Source organism: Caretta caretta, chromosome 21 (assembly GCF_965140235.1).
Source record: "Caretta caretta isolate rCarCar2 chromosome 21, rCarCar1.hap1, whole genome shotgun sequence".
NCBI classification, from domain to species: Eukaryota; Metazoa; Chordata; order Testudines; family Cheloniidae; genus Caretta; species Caretta caretta.
Window position 1 is genome coordinate 14,350,233 of NC_134226.1, and position 27,724 is coordinate 14,377,956.

At 51.3% G+C, this 27,724-nt stretch overlaps 1 protein-coding gene across 6 annotated transcripts in view; it reads left to right on the forward strand.

Moving 5' to 3' along the window:
• PPFIA4 (PPFI scaffold protein A4) overlaps positions 1-27,724 on the forward strand; it is a 168,986-nt gene that overhangs the window by 139,171 nt on the left and 2,091 nt on the right. For 5 of the 6 annotated variants that reach the window (XM_075122094.1, XM_048826501.2, XM_075122098.1 and 2 more), the window contains 8 exons: positions 5,962-6,024; positions 7,149-7,175; positions 10,121-10,296; positions 13,635-13,732; positions 15,611-15,786; positions 16,275-16,343; positions 21,913-22,090; positions 24,611-24,705. In XM_075122094.1, the coding sequence (XP_074978195.1) occupies positions 5,962-6,024; positions 7,149-7,175; positions 10,121-10,296; positions 13,635-13,732; positions 15,611-15,786; positions 16,275-16,343; positions 21,913-22,090; positions 24,611-24,669 (846 nt within the window). In that variant the 3' untranslated portion in view covers positions 24,670-24,705. The remainder of the gene's footprint in view (positions 1-5,961; positions 6,025-7,148; positions 7,176-10,120; positions 10,297-13,634; positions 13,733-15,610; positions 15,787-16,274; positions 16,344-21,912; positions 22,091-24,610; positions 24,706-27,724) is intronic. The other variant, XM_075122097.1, reaches the window with a different exon arrangement.

A 27,724-nucleotide genomic window follows, 5' to 3' on the forward strand; every position in this document is an offset into this window, starting at 1 on the left:
CGGCCCCAGGACCAACCCTCTGGGGCACTCCACTTGATAACGGCTGCCAGCTAGAAATTGGGCCATTGATCACTACCCATTGAATCTGACAATATAGCCAGCTTTCTGTCCACCTTATAGTCCATTCAACCAATCCACACTTTTTTAACTTGCTGGATAGAGTACTGTGGGAGACCGTACCAAAAGCTTTGCTAAGGTCAAGGTATATCACGTCCACCACTTTCCCCATATCCAGAGAGCCAATTATCTCCTCATAGAAAGCAATCAGGTTGGTCAGGCATGACTTGCCCTTGGTGAATCCATGTTGACTGTTCCTGATCACTTTCCCCTCCTCCAGGTGCTTCAAAATGGATTCCTTGAGGACCTGCTCCATGATTTTTCCAGGGACTGAGGTGAAGCTGGCCGGTCTGTAGTTCTCCTTTTTCCTTTTTTAAAAGATGGGCACTATATTTTCCTTTTTCCAATCTTCTGGGACCTCCCCTGATCACCATGAGTTCTCAGAGATAATGACCAATGGCTCTGCAATCACATCCGCCAACTCCCTCAGCACCCTCGGATGCACTGCATCCAGCCCCATGGACTTGTGCATGTCCAGCTTTTCTAAATCGTCCTTAACCTGTTCTTTCACCACTGAGGGCTGCTCACCTCCTCCCCATACTCTGGGAGCTGACCTTGTCTGTGAAGACCGAGGCAAAAAAAGCATTGAGTACTTCAGCTTTTTCCACATCCTCTGTCACTAGGTTGCCTCCCTAATTCAGTAAGGGGACCACACTTTCCCTGACCACTTTCTTGTTGCTAACATACCTGTAGAAACCCTTCTTGTTACCCTTCACATCCCTTGCTAGCTGCAGCTCCAATTTTGCTTTGGTCTTCCTGATTTCACTGCTGCATGCTCAAGCAATATTTTTATAGTCCTCCCTAGTCATCTGTCCAAGTTTCCGCTTCTTGTAAGGTCACCGAAGATTTCTCCGTTAAGCCAAGCTGGTCGCCTGCTATATTTGCTATTCTTTCTGCATGTCAGGATGGTTTGTTCCTGCGCCCTCAGTAAGGATTCTTTAAAATACAGCCAGCTCTCCTGGACTCCTTTTCCCTTTATATTAGCCTCCCAGGGGATCCTGCCCATCAGTTCCCTGAAGGAATCAAAGTCTGGTTTTCTGAAGTCCAGGATCCGTATCCTACTGCTCTCCTTTCTTCATTTTGTCAGGGTCCTGAACTCGACCATCTCATGGTCACTGCTGCCCAGGTTGTCACCCACTTCTACTTCCGCTACCAATTCTTCCCTGTTTGTGAGCAGCAGGTCAAGAGGATGACGGCCCCTAGTTGGTTCCTCCAGCACTTGCTCCAGAAAGTTGTCCCCAACTCTCTCCAAAAACTTCCTGGATTGTCAGTGCACTGTTGTATTGCTCTCCCAGCAGATGTCAGGGTGATTGAAGTCCCCCATGAGAACCAGGGACTGTGCTCTGGAAACTTCTGTTAGTTGTCCAAAGAAAGCCTCGTTTACCTCATCCCCCTGGTCTGGTGGTCTGTAGCAGACGCCCACCACGACATCACCCTTGTTGCTCTCGCCTCTAAACTTAACCCAAAGACTCTCAACAGGCTTTTCTCCAGTTTCTTACTGGAGCTCTGAGCAATCCTACTCTCCCTTACATACAGTGCAACTCCCCCACCTTTTCTCCCCGGCCTGTCCTTCATGAACAGTTGACACCCATCCATGAGAATGCTCCAGTCATCTGAGTTACCCCACCAAGTCTCTGTTGTTCCAATCACATTATAGTTCCTTGACTGTGCCAGGACTTCCAATTCTTCCTGCTTCTTTCCCAGGCTTCTTTTGTTCGTGTACAGGCACCTAAGATAACTAGCCGATTGCCCTGCTTTCTCAGTATGAATCAGGAGGCCTCCCCTGTTGCACCCTCCTCCCGGTATCCCACTTCCCCACTTACCTCAGGGCTTAAGTCTCCATCCTCCAGTGAACCTAGTTTAAAGCCCTCCTCACTAGGTTAGCAAGCCCGCTTCCAAAGATGCTCTTCCCTCTCTTCGTTAGGTAGATCCCATCTCTTCCTAGCAATCCTCCTTCCTGGAACAACATCCCATGGTCGAAGAATCCAAAGCCCTCTCTCCGACACCACCTGCGTAACCATGAATTTACCTCCACAATTCGATGGTCCCTACCTGGGCCTTTTCCTTCAACAGGGAGGATGGACGAGAACACGACTTGTGCCTCAAACTCCTTTATCCTTCTTCCCAGAGCCACATAGTCTGCAGTGACCCACTGAAGGCCCACGTGGAGAAGTAGGAAGGACTAGCGGTCTGAGGGCTTGATCAGTCTCAGCAAATGCTCCATCACATCCTGAATTCTAGCTCCAGGCAAGCAGCACACTTCTCGAGTTTCCCAATCTGGACAGCAGATGGATGATTCCGTCCCACTTAGGAGGGAGTCCCCGACCACCACCACCCGTCTCCTCCTCTTGGGAGTGGTGGTCATGGAACCCCCATCCCTAGGACAATGCATCCCATGCCTTCTGGTCGATGGGGTCTCCTTCTGATCCCTTCCCTCAGATAACTCTTCCAAACCATTCTCCACCGCAGTACCTGTGCAGAGAGCCTGAAAACAATTTCGCACCTCTATCTGTGTTGGGGGGCACATGGGTTCTCCTCTTTCTTCTTCTGGAGGTCACACGCTGCCAGTTTTCTTCCCCGTTCTGCACTTCCCTCTCTGATTCTTCAGCATGCTGTGCTTGCAGTACCAAATACTGACTTCCATCCAGAAAGTCTTCGTTTTCTCTGATGCAACGCAGAGTTGACACCTGGGTCTCTAGTCCTTTAACCTTCTCTTCCAATACAGAGACCAGCTTGCGCTTCATACAGACGAAGTCACTTCTACCCTCTGGGAGAAAGACCAACGTGGCACATCCTGTGCAGGTCATAACAGCTGATGGGTCACTATCCCTATTGTCTTCCTTCTAAGAGCATCTTCAGATGTTGTATTTACTGCTCACAGAAGCCTGAAAGGCAAAAACTCTGTGGGAACTCCCCTCAGGCGAACTCCCAGGCTAACTCCTTCCAGTCAACCACTCAAGGCCCACCTGGAACGAAGCACTCCCAATTCACACTTTTCAAACCAACAACCACCCAGTCAAATAGTCACCCTGTTGGAGCAGGCCATGAGGCTCGCTTCGGCATCGCGGCCTCGCCTGATCGGCAGTCGCATTCGGAGCCAGCAAGCGATGCCGCCCCGCACTCGGGCACTGATGTTTCCCACAAGAGGAAGAGGGGTCGTTCTCCCTCCTTTGGTACGGTGAGGAAAAGGTCCTGTAAAATGAGCTGGGAACATTCCAGGGCTCAGGAAGACTCCTCTTCTTCTTCCAAGAGGAGCGCTGACCAGCACCGTACTCCCTCTGGCACACGGGATGGAGCAGGTCTGTCTAACTGCTCCCCAGTACCATTCCGAGAGCCCCTACCATCAATTCCAGTTCCTCCACTCCACTCATGAGGCATCCATTGAGTCCGGTACCAATTAACGTCAGCACCAGCACTGACTGTCTCCATGCCAACAGCTACCTGGTGGCATCTGACCTGCTTTGCCTCTCAGTCCTGGATTCTCCACTTGTTCCGGAGTTCTCTGATGCCATGGTTTCTACCGCCTCATCCCAACTCTGCCCTTGGCACGTCACAGAGCCGCCAGGTTCATCAGCACCAGAGCTCGTACCACCCAGGCCTCAGACTGTGGAGCATCTTTGGTACGCCCTTAGCCTAGGTACCAGCACCTCTTCTGGTACCATGTGGGAGTGTGCCTCACTCAGGGCCACTGGTACCAATCCCCCATTCCTCTTCAGCACTGATGCTGCCCCCGTATGGGGCTTCAGATGTCTGACTGTTTGTTTTCCCTGTCAACGCTGGCTCCCCTGTTGTCACTAGAGACCCTCTGGGACTCCCCAATATCCAGGTCAGGGTCATCTTCTCCCTCGTCATCAAACAGGCACCAGAGATTGCCTGCAGATCACCATTGGTACCGAGATTGGCATCTGTACCGCAGTCAAGACAGGGCTCTTGGCCTAGTGCCTACTGGCCACCAATGCTTTATCCAGACGCCCAGTGGCCTCTTTAGACTCCTTGGGACGTTCCTCGGTCCCTAAGGTCCCGCTCTTCGACGCGCTCCAGAGTGAGATCACCAGTCCCGATGGTGGCTCCCTCGGTCAAACCATCTCAGCGGCCGGTGACTGCTGAGCCCATCCTCCTGGACTCGGGTTATTCCAACCAGATCTTACGGCGCCAGAACAGGACCTGTTGCTGATGCAGTGAACTGCCTTGGTCGACTCTCCCCTGCCGGAATCTTCCCCTCCCTCGGGACCCAAGGACTTTCAGGTGTATCAGGACCTCCGGAGGTAGATGGGTGCCACCTCGGGCAGGCTTCCCTCAGGAGAATACGCATAAGCTGCTGTCTGATGGCCAGGTTTTATTTTCAGAAAAGAAGACGAAACTCTGCACTCTTTTAAAGACCCCCCCGCCCTACTTTACGTTCTTTGGGAGTATACACCCCGGCCATGAAGAGATGCCACTGTGGCGGTCAGTAGCTGCAGCAGCCATGTCTTCTACTTAGGTGACTCCCGAGCGGTGTGCATGGGAGGTAGAGCTCGGAGTCTGTTTAAACAAGGGCTGCAGGATTGCCTTCCCCAAGTTTGCATCTGATTTGGGCGCAGCAGTGATTGGTAGATGCATGCCCAGAGGACCAAGTGGCAGCCCTGCCAATGTCCAATATCGGGATGTCACTTAGAAATGTCATCTACTCGAAGAAGTAAAAATACTCACCTACCTGTACCTGTTGTTCTTCGAGGTGTGATGCGGACGTGTATTCCACGGCCCACCCTCCGTCCCCTCTGCATCGGAGTCTGTGCTTATGACATTTGGTGCAAGGGAACTGAGAGGGTCAGGGTGGTGCTGGCCTTCTGTGGCCAGGGGAGGGGCTGAGTGCTGCCCCGTGGGTACTGCGAGGCAAAGTTCTCTGACTCGAGTGCTCTGGGAACGCACACATCTAAGTAGCAGACACATCTGCATCACATCTCAAAGAACAACAGTTACGAGTAGAGACTAACAAATTTATTTGCCACATCAGCTTTCGTGAGCTACGGCTCACTTCATCGGATGCAAGCTTATGCTCAAATAAATTGGTTAGTCTCTAAGGTGCCACAAGTCCTCCTTTTCTTTTTGCGAATACAGACTAACCCAGCTGCTACTCTGTAACCAGTTACAAGTAGGTAACCATCTTTTCCTCGCACTGGTATTCCGGAGCAACAAATTCCACTAATTAAATACGCACTGTGTGAAATACTACTGCATTTTATCCATTTTAAATGTGTTCTTTGTTCTTGGAATGGGGTGGCTGGGCACACCCTTCTCAGCATGGCTCATCGTTCTGTCCTGTCACACGTCTTGTCTCTTTTACTAAGGTAAGGAGTCCTAGGTAAATTTCATGGAAGCTGAAAGTGTGTTTCTTGACAAGAATGCGAGGAATCCACCAGTGTCCTTTCGATTTAGATAAACAGAACCAGATTCTGATCTCAATCTGGTGTAAATGAGCAGTAATTCCTGGTGTGAAACCAGTGGGAGAGAAGAATCCAACCATAAAGCCTGTATGTGTGTCATTGTAATCCACTGTAGAACCTGAAATACCGTTTCTAGTTGAACTTGCTTCACTAAGAATTTTGACAGGTTTCAGAGTAGCAGCCGTGTTCGTCTGTATTCGCAAAAAGAAAAGGAGGACTTGTGGCACCTTAGAGACTAACCAATTTATTTGAGCATAAGCTGCTGTAGCTCACAAAAGCTTATGCTCAAATAAATTGGTTAGTCTCTAAGGTGCCACAAGTCCTCCTTTTCTTTTTAAGAATTTTGAGCAGACCACTGTGCTCCTGTTGTAACATGCTGTTGATCTTTCTCTGATTGACCTTTCTGACCTTTTCCCTCTAGTCCTCTGGAAATGTCTGGCTCACACACGAGGAGATGGAGAACATGGCAACTTCCACCAAAACGGTTAGTTTCTTGTCTAATCCCGTCTCCCATCTGAACAGCATGTCAGTCACCAAGCTGAAGGCGTGTTTGTGCTGAAATCTCAGTCCAGTTGAATGGAAAGGGATCTGTATCTCATGCAGTCATAGCAAGGTGCCTTTTGGAAAATGGTTTGTGCATGCTTAGAAGCTGCTTTTCAGCTTTTAATAACTTGGCAGTTTCTACAGCTGCTTTTTTATTCCCCCAAATAAGAAATATTTTCTCCTTTTTCAAGGTCCTGTTGGTTTTGCTGAGACCATGATGACTGTGTCTCTCTGTCCACCTGTAGTAAAAAAGAAAAAGACCCACTGAACTCAAGAAGGTTCAGAGAAACCAGACCAGAATGTGAAATCCTGACACCCTCCCCCACCCCTGTCCCCAAAGTCATGGGCCAAACTTCCATTTATTTCAATGGGGCCAGGACTTTAGGGGTCTCAGTCTCTTTCTTAGTGGCCAGGTGTCCGCATCACAAAACCTGCCGTCACAAGGGATGTTAATCGGCCTGTGTTGGCCCTGCAGGTGTTGAGTATGGGTCACTGGCATAGTGTCCAGGTCAGGGATGGCGCAAGCTGGCCGGGCGATGCGGTGGAAGTTTGCACTGCCGCTGTCTGACTTGTGTCTGTACTTTGGGAAATGGAGGCTGTCAGCCTGGCATCTCTGCCCAGTGCTACACCCGCTTGTCACAACGAGCTGTGCTCTAGAGGCATCTGTGCCCGAAGTAAACGCTGGGGCGAACAGGACTCCTGGAGCATAGCAGCACTGTTGATGGTCTCCAGGGTGAACACCTGGCCCCATCGAAGCCAGTGGCAAAACTCCCTTTGATTCACGCAGGATCAGGATTGCACCAGGGCTCATTTGCAGTCTAGCTGAGAGACACATGTTCCTGAGTTGCATATGAAGTGAGCATTCCCATTTCCTGTCTGGCTGACTCAGGTCAGGACTCTCGCAAAGGACCCTGAGTCTCTCTCGTACCTTTCCTCTGACCGCAATGTATCACCTTTCAGATCTGTGTTCTGTTCTATTCATGTTCGAAGGGCGTGATCCCCCCGGGGCAGAGGTACTGACTTTACCTGTTGTTTTTGTTGACATGCTACATTTGTTACAATTAGGACACAGAGGAGGGCAGCTGGGCACAGGTGAGACCTCCATGTCATCTCTTTCCATGTCTGTTAGCTAGGCGAACCGGGGTCAGGAGCAGGGCCGTCGCCCAGAGAATCTCACACAACCCTCTTGTGAATTGAACGCCCTAGTGACACTGTGTGTGTCCAATCACATCACTCCGTTTCCACTCCCTTGGACAATTATTCAGCATTTAGCCCCGCCCTTTTGCCCCTTAAACCCTGCCCCCAAAGGGACGTCACTGGAAGGTCGGTGAAGGCAGCACAGAGAATGCTCAAAGGCAGGGGAAAAACACTTCTTCTTTTCTCTTGTGGTTTGTTGACTCTTCCTTTGTGTCATTGTATAGCGGGGATAGTGTTCCCGGAGCTGGAGCTTCATCTCTTAGCTCTCACCAACCAATAACATGTATTAGCCCATACGTTCCCGCACCAGGAACATGGCCCTTTCATTGCTGGTTGCGGTGGAATGCCATGTTTCTTTTGACTCCCGTTTTAGCTGTCCCAGGAACTAACACAGCACACCATTTCTGGGTTTGTGTACTGCAGATGACAGACTAGGCTGAGATTTGGCGTGTCAGGGCAGGGGCCTTCGCCATTACCGAGGCATGAAAAATACATGGCTAAAAGCGCTGTGTGACTGTGTTAACTCTCAGCCCTGGGTTCCCTGCTGCCTGGAAATGGTTTTCTAAAATTGGAGACCCATGTCTAGTAAAAATGCTTGTGATCTCATCTCCCCATACATGGCATGCCCTGTGGTCATCGGTCATTGTCCATCCACTCCATAGTCTGTTAGTAAAGCTGGCAAATGGCTGGATGAATGAATGAGCTGGTTGGGCCCAAACCATTCCCCCAATCCCAGCTTCTGGGAAGCTCTGATTTTGAGACCAGATCTGGATTCCAGTTCTGATCATCTGGGCACCTCTAGAGCATGTTAGCCAGGACTTTCCTTCCCGGGACTTGGTAAAAACCATAGGGCAGGCAGTGTAGCAGTGTTCCAGCAGCGATGCAATCCCTCCTCTCTCCCCACCACCCTTAGTAACCTAGCCCCTCGCCTGTTCTGTTTGATCAGCCATGCCTGTCAAATGCATCACTGGCTTTGTAGCTAAAGACAAGACATCTCTGTTCTGTTCGGCGCGTGACTGTCCTTTGCAGGAGAAAAGAGGAAAGCCCTCCATTAGCAACAGTAATAAAGATCCTGAGAACAGCTGCAGTGCTGCACATCTGGCAGCATTGGCTAACCCCCTCATTCCCCCGGGAGGGAAGGAAATATCCATTTATAGAGGGGTGGGGGCAGGGAATGAAGAAATACTGAAGTGATGCCAAGCAAATTGCCTTTCCTGGTAGGAAGACAACACTGCCCCCCTCCCGGTATTGGAACAGGGTCTGTTTTAGGGATACGTAGAGGTGGGAGAGTGCTTCCTGCCAAGGATTAAAAAACAGGGGTTGATAAACCACGTGTAGCCCTCCAGGGCATACCCACCCATGTGAGTCCTGCTCACTTGCTGATGTGGTCGGAGTTAACGATAGTATCATTTGGGCCTGATCCTTGATTGCCCTGCGCCTGGTGCAAAGTGGGTGCTGAACTGCTGTGTGGATGGGGTGGCATTTTAAACTGACTTGAGACTGGCGTCAGTAACCGCACCAGGGGGCAGGGCAGTGGAGCAGGAGGCCCTTTCTCTCCTCCTTCCTGATTTACATTTAACTGTCTACATTTCTGCCTTACTTCCAGAAGTGGGGCTTAAACCGGAGAAGTGCTGAGCAGTCCCCGGGCATCGGAGAATGCTGAGCCGCTGAGCTTTTCTCAGCAAATGTTCTACAAGTTGCCCTGTTACCAGCATAACATTTACATTATGAAATTTAAGTAGCAAAATATTGAGAGGGGAAAATTTTTGGCCCCTGGTTTTAATTTTGATTTATAGAACATCATTCATCCAACCATTGCAAAATGCCTTGCAAAAGTTAATTAAGCCTCACAATGTCTGTGTGAGATACTGTAGGCAAGTATCCAACTGGTTACACTTAATAAGAACAATGTAGCCCATGCCCACGCAACATGGTGCTCTGTCACCCTTTAATGGTGGCTGGGGCATATATAGAGGTTGAAGAGTTTGCTGCAGCTAGAATTAGTCGGGAATTTTTCGACAAAATATTTTTTTAATCTGAAAATGCCACTTTATTAAAACCTAACTGTTTGCAGGAAAGGGTGGATGTCACTGAATTTCCTGTTCTGAAAAATTAATTGGAAAAAAAAAGTTTTGAAATTGCTGGAATGTCTCGTTTTGACTTTTTAGAGAGGCACAAGTGCCATTTTTGTTTTGAAATTTAAGTTAATTTAAGGTTTAAAAAGTAAAAAAAAAATTAAACAGGTCAAAATTGAAACAAAATGTTTTGAGATTATCAGAACAAAGCGTTCAATAGACTCGATCTGAAAATATTTTTGGATTTTTCAGTTTGTGGAAGTTTTCAAGACTTTAAATTTTTTGTCCCAGTTTGAGAGAGAGAATTTTCAGAGTCTCATGGGAAAGCCATTTCCTGCCCAACGCTAGCTTCAGCCTTGGCTAACAGAGCTGGGTCCCTTAGCTCAGACAAGGGAGGGTCATGCTTTGGGATCCAAGGGTCCCTTCTTTCATCAATCCATCCAGGGTTGGGGCATTTTATACTGGCTTTTCATCTGTATTTCTCTAATCTGTGACATGTCTGCTCAGACAGAGAAGCACTGACTCAAGTTATTAACTTATCAAAACACAATTTATTAGTAATTGGACAGACATTTGCCAAAGCAAAATTCCCAGTAAAACCAATTCAGCTGAAAATGACCCAACTTCTTCTAAATGCAAGAGCTTTGGAAAAAACATCTTGCACCAACATGTCCTAAAGTGCCACCAACGAGTCCCCTGGAAAGTTGTGTCTGCAGGGCTGCTGAGAGCCGGCATGTATGCACGCTTTTCCCTTTGCTTTCACAGACGCTGGCCTATGGGGACATGAACCATGAATGGATTGGGAATGAATGGCTGCCTAGTCTGGGGCTCCCGCAGTATCGCAGCTACTTCATGGAGTGTCTCGTTGATGCTCGGATGCTGGACCACCTGACTAAGAAAGATCTCAGAGTGCACCTAAAGATGGTCGACAGCTTCCATCGGTGAGCTGGGCTCCCTTGGAAGGTGTCAAGAGTATTAAGTCCCTTCCTGAGCAGTAAAGGAGAAGGCCTGTGGTCGGTCTTGTGATTTCAAGGGTTCCTAAGTGGGATTCTCCACAGATTTTAGCCAGACCCAGCTGGTGTGGCTGACCATGCTCAGACACCAGCTTTGGAGGAAGAGTTATTCAGGTTCAAACTGGATGGTCTGGAACAACTTAGAAAGGCTGATGTTCTCCTTCATGAAATTCCCTGTGCAGATCCCCAGTGTAGGTGGTTGCGTGGCACAGAACCATTCAATCCAGGTCAACCACAAGGGGTGGAGCAATTTCTGACCCAGGAGTAGAACATCCCAAAGCACAAAGGTAAAAGCCCCCCCCCCCCGCTCATCTGTCTGTCCCTCCCTTTTTTCACCTTCTGGAGCAGTCATGGAAGCAGCTCATCCATTTCTCTGACATTGCATTGGAGGGGCGGGGGGGGGGGGTGTAAGAACACTGGGGTTGTGGTTGGGGTTGTTAGTGTCAGCTGTCGAGTGAACTAGAGTTTGCTATCACTGCTGCAATGGGATCAGCTTGCAGGCCACATGAGAGGAGATCCTGAAGCCCTAGAGGGTTGAGAGGCTTTGTGAGACAGCCAGCTGTCCATAATGGATCGTTGCATCCAGTACCCAAGGGGCCTCGGTGAGGGCCTCTCTTCTGGTGGCTGGTGCATCTTTTGCTCTCCGAGTAACGAGTGAATGTGGTGCCCTCAAATTGGCTCCCTTCTCCCAACCCACAGCCCTTGGCAGAGCCAGGCAATCCCCTCAGGGGATCCACCTCCCCAAAGCCCCTGAGTCATGAGAAGCTAACTTGAATCTGAATCTGCAGCCCATGGATCCATCAGCAGATGGCTCCGTCCCGGAGATGTACAGTCTAGCACCACGAGGTGTCAAGGCCTCAGCCAGCTGTGGGGAAACAGTAAAAGCAAAGCAGGCTCTTGAGTGGAGCTGAGGCAAAGAGCCAGGACTAGACAGGCAGAGCTGGTCTCTGCTCCCCAGGATGGGATCCAGGTCGGGCACAAACCCAGACAGCTTCCTTCCTCTGTTCCCATCTCTTAGTGAAGCACTATTTAAGGGATGGTCACACTTGCACTGTGAACCCTTGAGGTTAAATGCAGGTCCAGGTCCCTGGGCTCAGCCAGGTGATGCCTGGCGCAGTCTGGGAGGAGGGTTGAAGGGGGCTGACTGTGAGGCCATTGGACAGCAAGCCAGTACCAAGGGGCACCTCGGAACAGCGCCGGAGCCGGAGTCCCTGTGCCAAAAGGACTGACTGCTCGTTGTCCCCTGGGAACAGCTGCCAGTGTCTGTCCCTAGCAAGTGTGAGCTGGACGTGCTTCTCTCGATTCTGGAACCCGGCCAGCTCCCAGAGGGCCGTCTCCATATTTCTGTTTGGTTTGTGCTCCTTGGCGTCCCCCTGGAGGTTGCTTCTTCGGGCAGGGATCTGCAGGGGGTTTCTCCAGACAAAGAAGAGATTCCTGAATCTTTTGGCTTTACATCCACATGACCCCTCCCTCCCTCTCGTTGGAGCCTTTGCAGAGATCTCAGTGAGGCAGGGAGCCTTTCAGACCTGGGGTTTGGACCGCTCCGATCCCTATGCAATACACACATGTATAGACGACTTGCAGCTGCTCTGTAGCTCACCAGCCAATGCTGGTCCCTCCTCCTGTTTGGAGCTGCAGAAAATCCTAGCTCCTGGGAGGTGATCTTCCGACTCCTACCCAATCGCGCTTCTGAGTCCCCCGCCCCGTTCCAGCATCCCTCCCTGCCTCACAAAGTCAGACAGAGCGTGACGGCCAGCGCATCGCGAAGAATGCAGCCCGTTTCCTTTACAAAGACACCGCTGAAATGAAGCCTCTGTTCAGCTCAAGGGGGGACTGCATCCCGCTGCAGCTGTTCCTTCAGCCCAGGAGGTCAGTGATTTCACTGAGGGAAGCAGGGGGACTCCCAGCCTGGAATGGCTTCCCAGATCTGTCCCCTCGTCTGTGCGGTGCGCCCTGCTTTGCTTTGCAAGCCGCACTCCACTCTGCGTGGATCGGCAGCTGCCAGACCTTCCTGTGGCATTCCTCCCTCTGCCCTCCCCGAGCACGTCACCAGGGGGTTGCTACCGCGGGCAGAGCACCGGTGCCCGGGGAGCCGGAGAAGAGCTCCAGGGCCTTGCACCTGGGCGTAAGAGGTTGCATATGGGTCCCAAAGGCTTCACTGGGGACCTGCAACTGGGGTGCCCTGGCAGGAGCTTAACCACAAGTGTGTTGGGAGCAGGACGCACAGGGCGCATCACCCCTCCCCCACGTGGGGGCTGTCACAGTGCAGGCCTGGCTCCCTTCGTGCACCGCTGAGGATGAGGAGGAGGCAAGGCCATGACCTCCCCTCCCTAACGCCAGCCTGTTATGGCATGTGGGGGCAGGACAGTGTGCTGCAGCCCCTGACGGTGTGTCACAAGGGGCGTGCGCCCCGACCCATTGAGGCACTGTGGGAGGAATTCTTGCTCTCTGGGGCTGCGTTCCCCCTGGTCGGCCCCCTGGGGTGCAGCTCTGCAGTGCGCTGACTGAGAGCTGGGTCGCATCCCCTGCTCCCAGGAATGGAAGTTGGGTGCATGGTGGGTCTTCAGAAAGTCCCACCGCAACTTCCTCAGCAAGGACAGTACGACATCTCTCGATCCTTGCCAGTGACTGGAATGCAGGTTCCTGGGCCCTGTGCAGCATCAGGACTGATCGCAGAGCTCCCTGGCACTTCCAGAACCCCCGCTCCAGCTAGCAACCCGGAAGCCCGAGGCTATCGAATTCCCGGGCAAGAGAGTTCTGACCTGTCAAAGGGGCTGTGGGTCGGTGAGTTTGGATCCATGCCCTCCCGTGCAGATAGAACGGGTGGAGGCTGAATGCCCCAGTACAGCTGATAGTGCATATGAATACAGGACTGAATGGCACAGACACATCCCAGCCTAGGGACAGCAAACCCCTAGGCCCAGATCCAAAGTATTTAGGTTCCTAAGTGCCATTAAAATCAATGGCTGTTAGGTGCCTACATACCTTTGAGGATCTGGGCTCTAGAGCTGGCCCTGTCGAGTACCATGGACCCTGACAGGTGAGCTAGCTGGAAGGGTTTCTCTCAGTGCTGATGTCTTTGACCTTCTCCACTATGGTGTTCTTGGGTTGAGAGTTTCCCTCTAGGGAGTGTCGATAATAAGACTCAACCGTTTCTAAGAGCATCCCTCCGCCAAGTTGTGAACCTTGCTGAGAAGCAAACGCCTCCCTCTCTTGTCTTAGTGTATCCTATCCTGAGCGTTGAGTGATGTGTTGTGTTTTCCCAGCACCAGCCTACAGTATGGCATCATGTGCCTGAAGAGGTTAAATTATGACCGCAAGGAGCTTCAGAGGAGGCGAGAGGAAAGCCAGCACGAAATCAAAGGTCAGTAACCATTTAAAAGAGCTGTTTGCGTCTCAGGGGAAATGACAGCAGAAGAGACCCCGCCGCCTTCTATTTCCATTCCTTCGGTTTTTAATACAAAAGGCAACACTTCCCAACCAATGTCATACAGTCACTAGCCCTTCCCCCCTCTAAATATAGAGGAAATTGGCTTTTCACATATTCATGGAGTAGCTGCAGGCAAATTGTGACTTATTAATATAAGTTCTGCTCGCTACAGAATACTTGCTTGGAAGCAAAGTCATTTCTACGGGCTCCTTCTCGGTCCCCTTTGAAGTCCTGATCCTGTTTGTCAGATCACGTTCGTTTGAACCAACACGGGATTCTGACGGCAGGCGGGAGATGAATGGCAAGAGCAGAGAAGCCCTGAGGATCTAAAGAGCCCCCACTAGCAGCTCTATTGCAATTGGACTCAAATGAAGAATTGGTTGAACTTAACTGGAGAGCCCACTTGATGACAGCATTTGACTTAAAGACTGTCTGCCCCGAAAGTGAATTTAGTTTCCACAGGGAATTGGAGGTTTCTGTGTCAAGTGGGTCGGTATTTTCAACTCTCTTGAACAGAACTGGGAAAATTAAACTATTGTGATCACCACTGAGAGATCTCAAGTAGGTAATATAATATGCACCAATATTCCTGCTTGCATCAGCGGATCTACCCAGGCTTATAGATAGCTATCTTTGCTTGGCAAGGTAAATATATCATTTAAACAAACAAAAAAAGGGTGAAATCCTGACCCTGTTGAAGTCGGGGTTGGGACGGGGAAGTTGCCAGGTTTTCAGCCAGAGAACTTGACTCTCTGAGTAGCATTGTTTCTAATCTGAGTGGGGTTTCCAACTGCTCCTCAAGCATCTGCACCTCTCTGCTTTCACTGCTAAAGATGGCGGGCTGGAATTGTACAGGGAGGTCACAGTACACCATGTGCAGAGAATCACAGAAGATTAGGGTTGGAAGAGACCTCAGGAGGTCACCTAGTCCAACCCCCTGCTCAAAGCAGGACCAACCCCAACTAAATCAGCCCAGCCAGGGCTTTGTCAAGCCTGACCTTACAAACCTCTAAGGCTGGAGATTCCACCACCTCCCGAGTTAACCCATTCCAATACTTCACTATGTCACATGGCAATGTCAGAGGGAGAGAAATCTGGTCACTGCAGCCTCTTGGTGATAGCAGACGGTCTCACCGCTGCCTCGTGATGCGAGACCCAAAGACACATACAATGTGTTGATCGTGTCTCTAGCAGAGGTAGATGGGGAGTAGAGAGGGGTAATTAAATGGGCAAGATGCAGAGAGACAGCGTCAGGGCAGCTCCTTCGGGGACCAGGATCTTGTGGGGGGAGATGGAGAGATGCAAGGAGCCTGTGGTATGTGCAATAGGATTGGCCAGCAGAACCTACAGGGTGTGCACCCTCCTAGTATAAGTGTCTATTGCTTAGGTTCTCTCTTTATCTATCCTCCCTTATCGGGATAACAACAGTAAAGGTCCCAGGAGTAATCCACTCAATTTCCTTCCTGGTTTGGGTTTTTTTTGTAAACGTCAGTGAGAATACGATCACAGCACCTGAGCTGCTACTGGTCGACGGGCAGGAGGGATAGTGGCCCCAGGGCCAGGCCTAGCCAAACCCCTTCGTTTCGTCTGAGAAGACAGGTGATCAGCTTCCTCTGTAGCTCCTGGCAATGTGGCTGCTCCAATAAGCTGTGAGAAAATATATATACCGGCAACACACTGTGTTCTGTCATATTGTCACCCTGCCACGGGGACAGGCCGGGATCAAGGCTCAGCAGGGATCAAGAGATTCCTGAAAATTGATCTAACTCAAGGTTTGGTATGTACTGACTGTCTGACCCTGCTGTCTTCCAGATGTTTTGGTCTGGACCAATGATCAGGTCATTCACTGGATCCAGTCCATTGGGCTTAGGGAGTATGCAAATAACCTCATCGAGAGTGGAGTCCATGGAGCACTCCTAGCTTTGGATGAAAATTTTGACCATAATAGTCTGGCACTTGTCCTACAAATACCCACGCAGAATACCCAGGTAAGGAGAACATTTCCACCATGGGCTTGCCAGAGATTATTGCATATTATCCGTCTGTCTATCTGTCTCCATTCTCTCATCCGCTTAAGTATTTCTAAGGCATCCATCTCCTTGGTATCGAGGTGGTGGTGTGTATTCCTTGGGGTTTCACAGAACATGGAGAGAGAGTCATCCAAATGACTCTGCCTTGAAAATGCAATGGTTTTCCTCCTGACTGGACTCTGCCATTCCCATTGATACTGGAGGATTTGATATTGTTCTCACCGTGTCAAGGATCTGTTTTAGAGTAGCAAGATCCAGCCAGCCAGCTTCAGCTCTGTGTGTCACATGGCAGCCCAGCAGCGTTTGGAGGGACCTGTCCTTTCCTCACAGCTGCTGCACTGGTAGCTGGACACTTGGATCTGTCCGAGCGCATGGCGATCCTATGTTAGTGTCAGTCATTCCCCAGGGACAGGGTGTTACTGTTACTCATTTGATCTTATTTTCAGGCACGGCAGGTGATGGAGAGAGAATTCAACAATCTGCTTGCCTTGGGCACGGACAGAAGGCTGGACGATGTGAGTACAAAGTACTATCTTGTGACTGAGTCGTGCTGGGTATTTGAAAAGATGAGGGTCCCTGCTGTAGGATGAGAAATAGACAACACGGCAGTGGGTTGGAGGGGAGACGACAGCTAGGTTGCCCTGGTAAGCATTGATTTTGTCACCCCCTACGGGAGAGGACTTCAATGCTCAAACCCCTGCACGGCCTGAACGACCTTGGTTACACTCTGGGGGGGTGTGCTGGTCGAGGAAATGGATATACAGAGCCATGGGCATGGATGGCTGCTCACAAGCAGCGGGGAGGATCCATTTCTGCCCTAGGAAAACCGGCATGTTTTGTAAGGTACCAAGGCTCTGGCGTTATTTCTGTAGGCACAGGTGTCAGCACCAGCCGCACCTTGGCTCTTCGCTTTGTTAAAGGCTCACCAATTAGCAAGTGTACAGGTTGTGGGGTCAGCCCTCTAGGGAAAGGGGGGGGAGCAGTAAGACTTGAATAATTTTAGCCTGTACTAGCCATAGCCCTGTGCTGTTGGGGACGGTCTGGCATTCAGGAATAGACTTGATGGAATCTAATGGGTCTTTTCAGCCTTCATTTTCTGTGGGCCAAATCCCAAGAGGCTGACTACGCTGGCTCTCCTCTGGTTTTAGAGCAGAATTAGCTTTAGTGTTATCTTTTACTGGCCATCTAAGGCTGGTAGGAGCCAGGTGGCTGCAGAAGCTGGCTAACAAGGGGCTCAGCTGTAAGTGTGTTTCTGATGTTCTGTAATTTGAAGAGGTTTCCACGCTGAGTCTGCCCGTTCGCTCCCTGACGTGTAACTTTGTACCTATTGTGAGTCACTGTCCCAGCTGGTTCATGTACCGTGATCAGTGTATGATTCTGTCAATAAATACAAACTTGTGTTCAAAGAATGTGCAAGGTCTCTTTAAATGCTGCCGGTCTGGTGACGTTCTGGGGCAGCGGCAGTCGCTCTGAAGATCTCTCTAACATGCAAGGCAAAAACTGACACACATTTCTACTGGGGGTGGGAGGGGACCAAGAACTAGTTGGACGTCAGCAACACAGTGCTGGGGATTTTGTTTCCATCCTGTGCCCGGCGTCATGCAGCACCAGCTGCTCTCCAGGCCAGGCTGAGCGTTGTACTCGGACACAGGATGTCACCGCGCTACCAGTGCTGCCTGAATTCTCCGTGCTCGGGATGGGACCGGAGGCTGGTGACCGAGTGGGGCACTTTCCGAGTTCAGAAGTTTGAGCCAGCAAGCCTCGTGGCGCGTGACGAAATCCCACCAAGTCTGTCAGCCACTCACTGCCTGCACGGTGTCCCTTTCTATCCGCCGGTAGGCTAGGGTGGTGCATCGTAACGCTTTGCACGTCTGCCAACGCGTTCGATTTTCAGGATGTTAATTACTGCTCATAACATTTGAGAGAGGCAGGTGGGTCACTGTCGTTATCACAGGCATGCAGCCCCTGGGTCTCTTTGCACTTTCTCTTTCTGTTCTTGGCAGTGAGGGCCAGATTTTCCAAAGATCTCAGCACCCAACATGCCCCCCTCCCCCTCCCGCCCCTTGCTGAGCCCTTCTGAAAATCTGACTGCTTATTTAGGTGCCTCAATGGGAGAGAGACTGTCCTAAAAATTTTGGTCTCGGCCTCCTCTGCTTTAATCAGTGATGAAAAAGCAAAGCAGCAGCTTTCAAGCAGTGGCTCAGATGGAACCCAGAGACATCCAGTATGGACTGGCCTGATCAGCCTATCTGCTGCCTCAGGGCAGGTGAGGATGTAGCTGGATGCGGAGTCTGTTTAAGAAAATCTCACAGTCTGCGAGAGCTGGCTGGTCCTGTGGGGTTGGCTCATCCTTGCATCTCGCTGCTTCCATCAGGGTGTGTGCCCTGCATTGCAGTGAAGACAATTGAAAGCGCAGGAGTTCTTTGCCAGCACGGCTCATCGAGCCAGCATTCACTGCAGAGATGTTACGGAATCCCGAACGGCAGCGGGGATGGGAACAGGCAATTGCAAATGGGAGGGAGGTGGCCGTGAGACTGTCTCCTCAAAGAGGTGACCTCCACCCTTTACGGAACAGCCTGAAAATGCCGATCTCTTGGTACACACCAATTGCCAGACGTTTCTCAGGCTCTTACTGAGGGAGCAGCCCTGCCGTGGCAAAGTGCTGCCCTTTGGGCAAGAGTTGGTACCATCTCCTTGTAGCAAACACTTGTATTTGGAGCAGTGCAGTTATGTGAATTGGGCATATTCCTCCATGAGAACAATATATGTCCCCACTGGTTTTGGAAGGGATCTAGGCGGGTCTGTCCTTCCCACCAGCAGGGTGGTGGAGTTACAAGGTTCCTAGAAAATTACACAAAGTGGCTGCTTGTTCCCAAGAAACAGCTGGAATATATGGGGTATCCTGCTAGGGATGGGTCAGCTGGAAGTCTTCCTCCACAGAAAGTGAGCCATGCCATGGCCGTGGCAGGAAGGATACGGCACAGCAAGGACTGGGCGGCAGACTTGAGATATGATAGCCACAGTAGTAGCCCCAGCACCTCCACCGCAGGCACCCTCAGTGATTATCCTCATTTATTATTTGTATTATGGTAGCACCGAGGAGCCCCAGTCATGGACCAGAACCCCATTGTGCTAGGCACTGTACAGACACCCAACAAAAAGATAGCCCCTGCCCCACAGAGCTGACAGTCTAAGTAAGTCACAGCCATTTGGCACTGCACCTGTTTGACAGATGACTTCCAAGGTGACCAGGCTTAGCGGCAGCCCAGGGACAATGGGAAATCGTCTATGTATTTATGTAGATTGATATGGAATAAAAAAAGCAGCCATCCCTCCGCTCCGGGAAGATTTCTGGAGGCACAGATGGCCGTCGGGTGCTTAACTCTCAAAGTCAAGGGGAGTTACGTGTCTAAATGCAATCTGTGCTTTTGAAAATCAGCCCTTCGGTGACCAGGATGTAACTTAAAACCCCAATATGAAAAGCCCACGCCATTATAAACGAACATCCACCGTTCTAGCCAGCGACCAGGCACGCCGAGAGCTGGAACAAGCCTCTCTCTCCAGCAACTTGCCGCCGCACTGGCCCTTCCATTTCACGTGCTCAGGAAAAGGCGCACGCTTCGGCACGCTCCGGCCTGAAGCCGAGATTACAGTTAGCACCAAGACATGCAGGCCGGGATGGGAGCCCACACTCAGGGGACTTGGTCCCTTCAGGGAACTCGCCTGGCCAGCCCTACCTTAGAAATGGGCATGGGCCTGTCTGGGCTTTGGGCCTCCACTACCCTGACAGACCAGAGCTGGGTCTGATTTAAGACCGTCAGGTCCCATGTTCTACCTCATTAAGCTGGGAAGGACAAGCCTTACCCGTATGCCAGGAAGCCCTCAAACAGTTTCTGTGGTGTCAGGGGCCCGAGCAGCCCCTCTGGAACCGGGTTCCTCAGCTTTCCCCACACAGCATCCTAAAGCCACCTACTTTTGCCTCATGCCATCCCCTTTCCCAGAGCCCTTTATACAAAAACCGGATAATAAGTGCAGGTCCCTCACTGCCAAGGCCAGTCTCTTTACTGAGTAGCTACAGTATGAAGTCATTGCTTAGCTTTGGACAAGCCTTTCGTGCACCAGCGACCGCCAATGGGAGAGGGAATCAAAAGCATGGAAGGGACCAACGTGACACGAACAAGTCAACAGGTGGTTACAAAAATTAAATTAGAGCCAGCCCCTGTGGAAAATTTCGGTTTTTCGGGGAAAATTTGAATACCGAAATATTTGGATTTGGAAATGCTGCGGTGCCCCATGGGAGTTGTCGCTTGGGTGCCTCATGCATCCGTCCTCCTGTAAAGGCTTGTACCACATCTGTCATGGTGCACCACGGTGTCTTCTCAGAGCAAGAAGTGGTGCATCATGGGAGCCCCATCTGTGATGCATCATGGGAGACATAGTCTGCCAGGGAGCCTGGCCCATGGAGCAGAATGGAGACATGAGGCAACTCCACTGCAATTCCCATGAGGCACTGCGGCACCAGAGCCAAATAAAAATGTTTCCGTTTTCAGAGGAATTGTTTCAGTTTTGAGGCGTTGAGTTTTTCAGCTGAAATTCAGATGTTTCCACGGAGAGCAGACACTTGTTGCAAAAAAAACAATCACCCAGTTTTTCATCAAAAAACGGTTTTGACGTCAAATTTTTGACCAGGCCTACCTACATCTGTGCTATTTCAAGTTAATTAACTCTTAGTGGCAATCCCAGTGCAGGATGGACAAACCTCCTAGGGCAACGAGACCTGAGAGAAAAGAAGCCCCGGTATCTGGGTAGGTTATTTGGACAGAAAGGGCCTTGTTGGCGTGGATGCCAGCTGCATAGACCTTTGCCCTTGCACGTTCTTTGTGCCCAGTGCCGCATGAGAGCGTGTGAATTCTGTGACACCCATCATTGTACAAGCACATCTGTACTCCCTGATGGAGGGAGATACATGCGAGGGGATGTGAGGGAATGATCACTGGGAGATAAGCCGCTGACTTCCAGACCTGGTTCAATTGTCTCTCTCTTGTCCATGGCGGTAGCTGCTTGGGAAAGTCAAACTCTCATGAGCTTATAGCGTTAGGACATGTCTACATGAGGAAATTGGCTGGCTAGAAGAGGTATTCTGGAATAGCGCCACATGTGGATTCTCTGTTTTGGAATAAAAGGGATTTTATTCCAGGATAATTACTCCACTATGGAAGTACATTAAATTAAACTGAATTAAGGGCTTGCCTACGTGGAAAATTAATTTTTAAAGTGGATTAGTTCAATCACACTAACCCCTATGTGGATGCTCTCATTCAGAATTAAAGTGACCTTAATTCTCTTTCATTTAATTCAGTTCCAAGGCCACTTTACTTCTGAATGAGAGTGTCCACAGAGAGGTTTAATGCCATTAACTAATGTACTTTTAAAAGTTAATTAGGATTCACTTTTCTGAGTGTCCCTGTTTGTGTAGGCAATCCCTAAAGCCACTTTTATTCTGCATGGGAGTGTCCACACGGGCTTGATCATGTTTAAATTCACATGTTTAATTAATCTGGAATAATTTTCCTTGTAGACAAACCCTTTGTTGTCCAGGAGTCATGGCTGGGCCGGGTTGGTGTCACACTCCGCCACGTGGCAGTTTGTGGCCCTTTCGTTCCGCGTGGCTGAGCCCACGGGGATGGTCGTTCACCTGCCCCATGAGGGGGCCATTCAGTTTGGGCTAGTGACAGGGAAGGGCCAGCCGGCCGGAGAACCTCCCAGGGGGCTGTGAATGGAGGATGCGGGGGAAGCGGGTGCCACTGACGGAAGGGCGGTGGCGTTACCTGAGCTGCATGGCTGAGCCCTCCCCGTCATCTCGTCCGTCCCCCCCGCCGTGCCGCAGGGGTGTCTGAGTCCATCTCTGGTGCTGTAGGCAGTGTCTGATCCTCCCCCCCCCACACGCACACACACTGTGCCACCGGCGTGTGTCACCCCGTTCACACACCGCCCCCCCCCCCCAGCCCCGACTGGTGTGAGAGCCCGCTGTTCCCGGTGCTGGGCATCTGGCTGTGAAAGGTGTAACCAGCCGTTCCCTTGCAGGGTGAGGACAAGGCCTTCCGGCGAACCCCGTCCTGGAGAAAGCGCTTTCGCCCTCGAGACGTTCACAGCATCGACATGCTCAGCGGCTCGGCCGAGACGCTCCCCGCCGGATTCCGAGCCACCGCCTTGGTGCCCTTGCCACCCCCCTCAGCCCCGCTGAAGAAAATGCCACCAGAAGGTAGGACATGGGCCCTCCAGCCCCAGCTCCCCAGGGGCTTCTTTGCAGAGCAGACGCCTCTCAAACCAGCATCTGCTGTCCTGGGCGAGCAGTTAGCATCATGCTCTAGTGCCTGGTGAGCCAGAAGTCATTGCCCCAGTGATTCTCCAGGGTGAAAGCTGGCCTCCAAAATGGAAATCCAGCCCAAGGGAGTCTGAGAGGGGAGCTAGTCATAGTTGGGCTAAACTTGGAGACTAGGCTGAGATACAGAGAGAATAAATCCTTCAGATCCATGAGAAGTAGGAGGCCCTGGGGCCACGTCCGGGGGAAAAGGGGGCAATCAAGGAGGATGAGGAGATTGCAGAGAAGCGAAATGATGATTGCACATCTGCACCCACCATGGAGGGTGCTGGGGGAACACCTCCTAGGCAGTGAATGGGAGGCCGCGCAGTCTCTTCCCTGAGCACCTTAATGAAAGGGCAATGTGGAGGTGAAACACCAAACTCCCTAGCTGTCTGTCTGTCACCATAACATCAAAACATAAGTCACCAGGGCCAGACATCCCCAGGAAGCCTGGCTGAGCCACAGAGCTACAGTCAAAGCTCTGACGTATCCATTAGCCCGGCTGCTGTCCAAGAGAGACAGAGGGGGACAGTGCGGCACCTCTCTGTATCCCATTTTCTGTTCACTCCACGTTGCTGCTATTTCTAGTTTTCAGTTCAGCGTCGATGTCCCTGCTGCTGATGCCCAGGTCCCGGGTGGCATCAAGGGCTATTTGCCGTAGGGCAGTAGCAGGTCCCACAGCATCAGCAGCGTTTCATTGATTCGTAGACACGAAGGTCAGAAAGGACCATTCTGATCATCCACTCTGAGCTCCCGCATCACACAGGCCAGAGAGCTTCCCCCAGGGATTCCAGCATCCAGCCCGTCCATTTCAGGTGACAGAACTGGGAGAGATGGCACCCAATCCCCGGGGCCCATCCTAACTCTGTTCTCTCCTCTGGATTGCGAAGCTGTGGTCAGCCGGAAGCTTAGAGCAGGCGAGCAATGATCCACTCTCCCCTGGTTACTCTTTGGGGATGGCTAGACTGCAATCGCGGACTGCCACTGCGGCTCCGGTGGACCTACATGCGCGAGCATTGACCTAGCTAGCTCCAGAACCGGAAGCAGCAAAGCCGTGGCAGCGAGCACTTCGCGGCACGGAGCGGCTGGCCCATGCTGCAGCACTCCATCAAAGCTAGCTCAGGCGTGTCTGCTCGAGCTGCCATCGTGTCCTGGGACTGAAGCCTGGACGTACGCTGAGCCCCGCCTCCCAGGCAGGGTGCCCCTGTTGCCATTCCCAGCTATTCCAAAATCGTGAGTCGGCCCCCCTCACCCCCCCGAAAAGCAGGAGATTGGCCTAAAAAGTCACAAGGTTGAATTAAAAAAAAAAAAAAAGAAAGAAAAGAAAAGAAAAAAGGCCATTGGGCTCGTTGCCTTTGACATCTGCTTTCTGAGCCTTTGGGCTGCGCTCACACACCCGAGCAGAGGCGCCGAGTTTGTAATCTGCTGGGGGCGGGAGGGGTGTTCTGTCCGCCAGCCCCGCCCCTGCTCCACTCCCCAATGTCCCGCCCTGCTTCTTCCCACCCCGGCCCCACCTGTTCCCGCCCCCGCCCCGCTTCTTCCACACCCAGTGCCGCCCCCTCCCCTGAACGTGCTGCACCCTCGCTCCTCCCCCCAGCACCTCCTGATGCCTCGAAACAGCTGCCTGTGGCAGGCGGGAGGCGCTGGGAGGGAGCGGGAGGCACTGATCGGCGGCTGCCAGTGGGTGCCAGTGGGAGAGGCGTTGATAGGGGGCTGCCAGTGAGTGCTCAGTATCCACCATTTTTTTCCCCATGGGTGCTCCAGCCCCGGTGCCTATAAATCCAAGCATTTCTCCTCAACCACGTGGGCTAGAAACTTACTTAGGAGTCACAGAGCCTCTTACCTAATCACGGGACTCCAGGAGTTGGGGCTTTCAGAAAACCACCTAGTAGTGGTAGACTCCGGATAAGATTGTGAGAGTTGGTGACACAGGAATGCACCCTGCAGGGGGAATAAAGCCCAAGAGAAGCATTCCTCAGGGCAGGCTTCACAAAGGAGAAAATGAGATGATGTCCCAAGAGGTGGAATAGTTCAAACATCCTGGGTCAGATTCAGAGAAGAGTCTACACAAGCACAGGGAAGGCTGAAGGGAATCTGAGCTGGTGTAACGTACTCCTTCCCCCCTCCAAGTAGGAGTTACACCAAATCAGTCTGCTTCTGGCCTCCCTGTGACATCGCCGGGGAACTCGCTCTCGTTGTGTGACAGCAATGCACACACCCTACTGTACAGAACCAGCCACTCATTTAGGCTTATTAACTGAAATAATGCAGTCCTTTCAAGTCCAAACAACTAACTCCTGTCCCTTCCGAATAACAGCCCAGCTGGAGCCATGTCCATGGGCAGCTGAGGGTTAATTCTGAGCTAGGCCCGGGCACCCCTAATCGCATGCTTTGTGTTTTACTCTGACCGGCTTGCAGTTGGTGCATCTGGGCCGCAAAGATTGGAGACCTCCACAGTTCGAACGTATTCCTGCTGAGGGTCATTCTCTAAGGGGAATCAGCCCAGACTGTGGGTAAGTTTAAGGAAGACCAAGGTACAGTAGCTGAAATGGCAATAATCCAAGCAGCTGCCAGGGGGTCTACTCGTCGAGCCCAAGGAAAGACCCAGTACAGCCTTCTACTGCTGGATTCCTCTCGCTGGCATGGCTATGCCTCTGTCCTCCTCTCCGCCTCTCTCCCCGGGAAGGAGCTCTGAGCCAGCTCACCTAGAGAGGTTCCAGAGGGGATGAGGTCATTAGCATATCAGCGGGGTTTCCTGATTTCCCCAGGACTTTCCTTTGGAGCTTCAGAAGTAAACAGCTTCTCATTGTTATTGCAGGGCTTAAAGACCCCGTTGGGGATCCCTTGCTGCACTAGGCCCCGTAGATACAAATGCTGCAAAGGCAGCCCATGGCCCAGAGAGCTCGTAGTCTGGTATTCACAGAGGATAAGAGTGAAGACAAGGTGGGTGAGGAAATATCTTTCATTGGACCAGCTTCTGTTGGTGGAAGGGACAAGCTTTTGAGTGACACAGAGCTCGTCTTCAGCTGTTGCTTCTGTTGCTAGCACCTTTTGGAGACCATCACTGTGACCTTCCCCAGGGTACGATCTGGGCTGTTGAACAGCTGTGTCCCCTTAACTCTCCAACCTGGGGTGGCTTTTACACGGCTTCGCTGTGAGAACCACCGCTCCTGGCCTGCTCTCAAATAGCCTCCAGCATGAAAATCACTTCCAGCTGAATTATGTGAGTGTGGCTAGCCACTCCTGAATTGTATTGCAGAGTGACACCAGCAAATTCTTAGATCCAGACTTGTCCCCAGAAATGTGTGTCTTGTACTGCCCAGCTCTTTCCTTCTGGACAATGCAAACCCATAGAAAGGCCGTCATTTCATTAATAGAAAATGATATGCAAAAATCCTTTTGTCTCCAATGGAGGTTCCCAAACACTTCAATCCAAACACATGCTGGTTTAGATAAAACAATAAAACAAGCTTATCAAGTACAGAAAGATGGATTTTAAGTGATTACAAGTAATGAGGCATATTAGCCAGAGTTGGTTACAAAGAAATAAAAGGTAAACCACAAACTAATACCTACCTTGACAAGCTTAGTGAATTCAAAGCAAAAGGTTTTTCTCACCATTTGCTTACACCAGTCTGGCTGGATCTTTCAGCCAGCACTAGTTCCCCAGTTCAGTGATGTGTCCTTTGCCTTTCAAACGTTGATGCCATGAGGGGAAAGAGGTAATTTGGGGCCTCTGATCCTCATTTTTATATCTTTTCCTCTGCTCTAAGAATCCTCTCCAGCTGGGGATCAGACAACAACAAGTCTGTTCCTTTGCCAATTTTTGTAAATTTTTCACTGACACCCTTTTTCCTGCCAGGGAGTGGCCATTTAACCAGCTGATAGTCCATTTGATTATATTGGCACCTAGCAGAAGTGCAGGCTATCCTTTTGTCTCTGGGGAACTGGTCTGAGGCTGTTTCCCCAGACTTAGCACATGCCTTATACAGTAGAGTTTTATAACTTTGCATACAATGTTGCTGCATATATTTTACCAGGACAATAATGTTCAGCAGATTATGAGTTTTCAAATGATGCCCTACAGGCATACTTTGTACAGAATTTATCCTAGACTTGTAAAAAGGGTGACTGTAAGAGTACAAACTGTCACAGCATCACCAAGCGCTGTCTCCTGCTCATTAATGAGTTTGCATGTGGCAGGTTAGTGTCCTGACTTGGCCTCCCTTCGACACTCCTACCTAGCTAACTCCAGACCTGAGGAAGAGCTCAGTGAAGCGTGTCCCTTCTACCCACAGAAGTTGGTCCAAGAGAAAATATTCCCTCACCCTCCTTGTCCCAGTCTAGTGTTTGGACGGTATGCAGCAGGGAATGATGAGACAAGTGGGGAGGGCGCTGGCTAAGAGGAGGGACCAGTACCTCTGCAGTCGGTTTTAATGGGATGCTGCTTTCTGAACATTTAATTCTAACTAAGGATTCTCTTCTGATGTGTTGTGGATGGACGTAGAGATACAGCCCCACAGTGCTTGCAGAGACACGCCAATGTAATTGCAGGAAAGATGTTTCATAACCCTCTACGGCCTATCATCTGCTGATGTAAATCAGCTCCATGGCAATCAATGGTCTGTGCTGGTTTACCCCAGCCAAGTGTACGGCCCTGGACATCAAAGGAGGTCACTTTTCACCCTCGTCTTCATGGGGATTTGACAGAGTAACGCATAGGGTACGTCCCAGTGGTTGGAGCTTGAGCTTAGAGTCAGGACTGTCGGGCTCTGTCCCTGGCAATGTCTTTGCTGTGTGACTCGGGGCCGGTCACTTCGCCCGCTTGCACGGAGCACTGGCATCAACCCGCCGTGGAGCAGTTCTGTTCATCAGCACGTCCCCGCTCCAGAGCACGTTAGCCTCAGTAAGACACTCCCCTGCTGCATGCGAGTTCATTAATGAGCGGGTGACCGTGCTTTGCAGTGCTGGCCAGAAGGCGCTAGAATGGGCATGGTACGTGGAACTGGAGCACAGGGGCCTGGCGGGCCTGCAGCAGGGGGACGAGTACAGAGGGGGGCCGACACAGCTGACGTGAAGGACATGCAGCCTGGAGCCTGGGGAGGAGGATGTTCAGTGTGAGACTATGGAGGGCCATTGAGGGTGGCACAGAGCAACTAAGCCAGCGTTGGGCCTGCATCGGGTGCATTGGCCTCGGGGACCTGTCTGCCCCTGAGGCAATTACTCAAACCTGCATGTCTAGAGTGCACCCCATTCCCATTAACTCCCAGGTCGCTGCTCCCCTCTGCTCACTTGCTTGCTGGATTGGTCCAGGTGATCTTCACTGAGAGCTGGTGACTGGGGAGGGTCTGAGCAGGGGGCCAGGGCAGGCCCAGAGCTCTCCTCTTGGGGCTCATGGAGATGTGCTGCCAGTCACGAAGGGAATGGATCACAGGGGTCTTGCATTTGCCTGCATCACACCCTGTGAGGACGTCGGACTCTCCCTGCCCCTGCTCCAGGTGCTGATCAATGCATTGTACAGCAGGGGCAGCT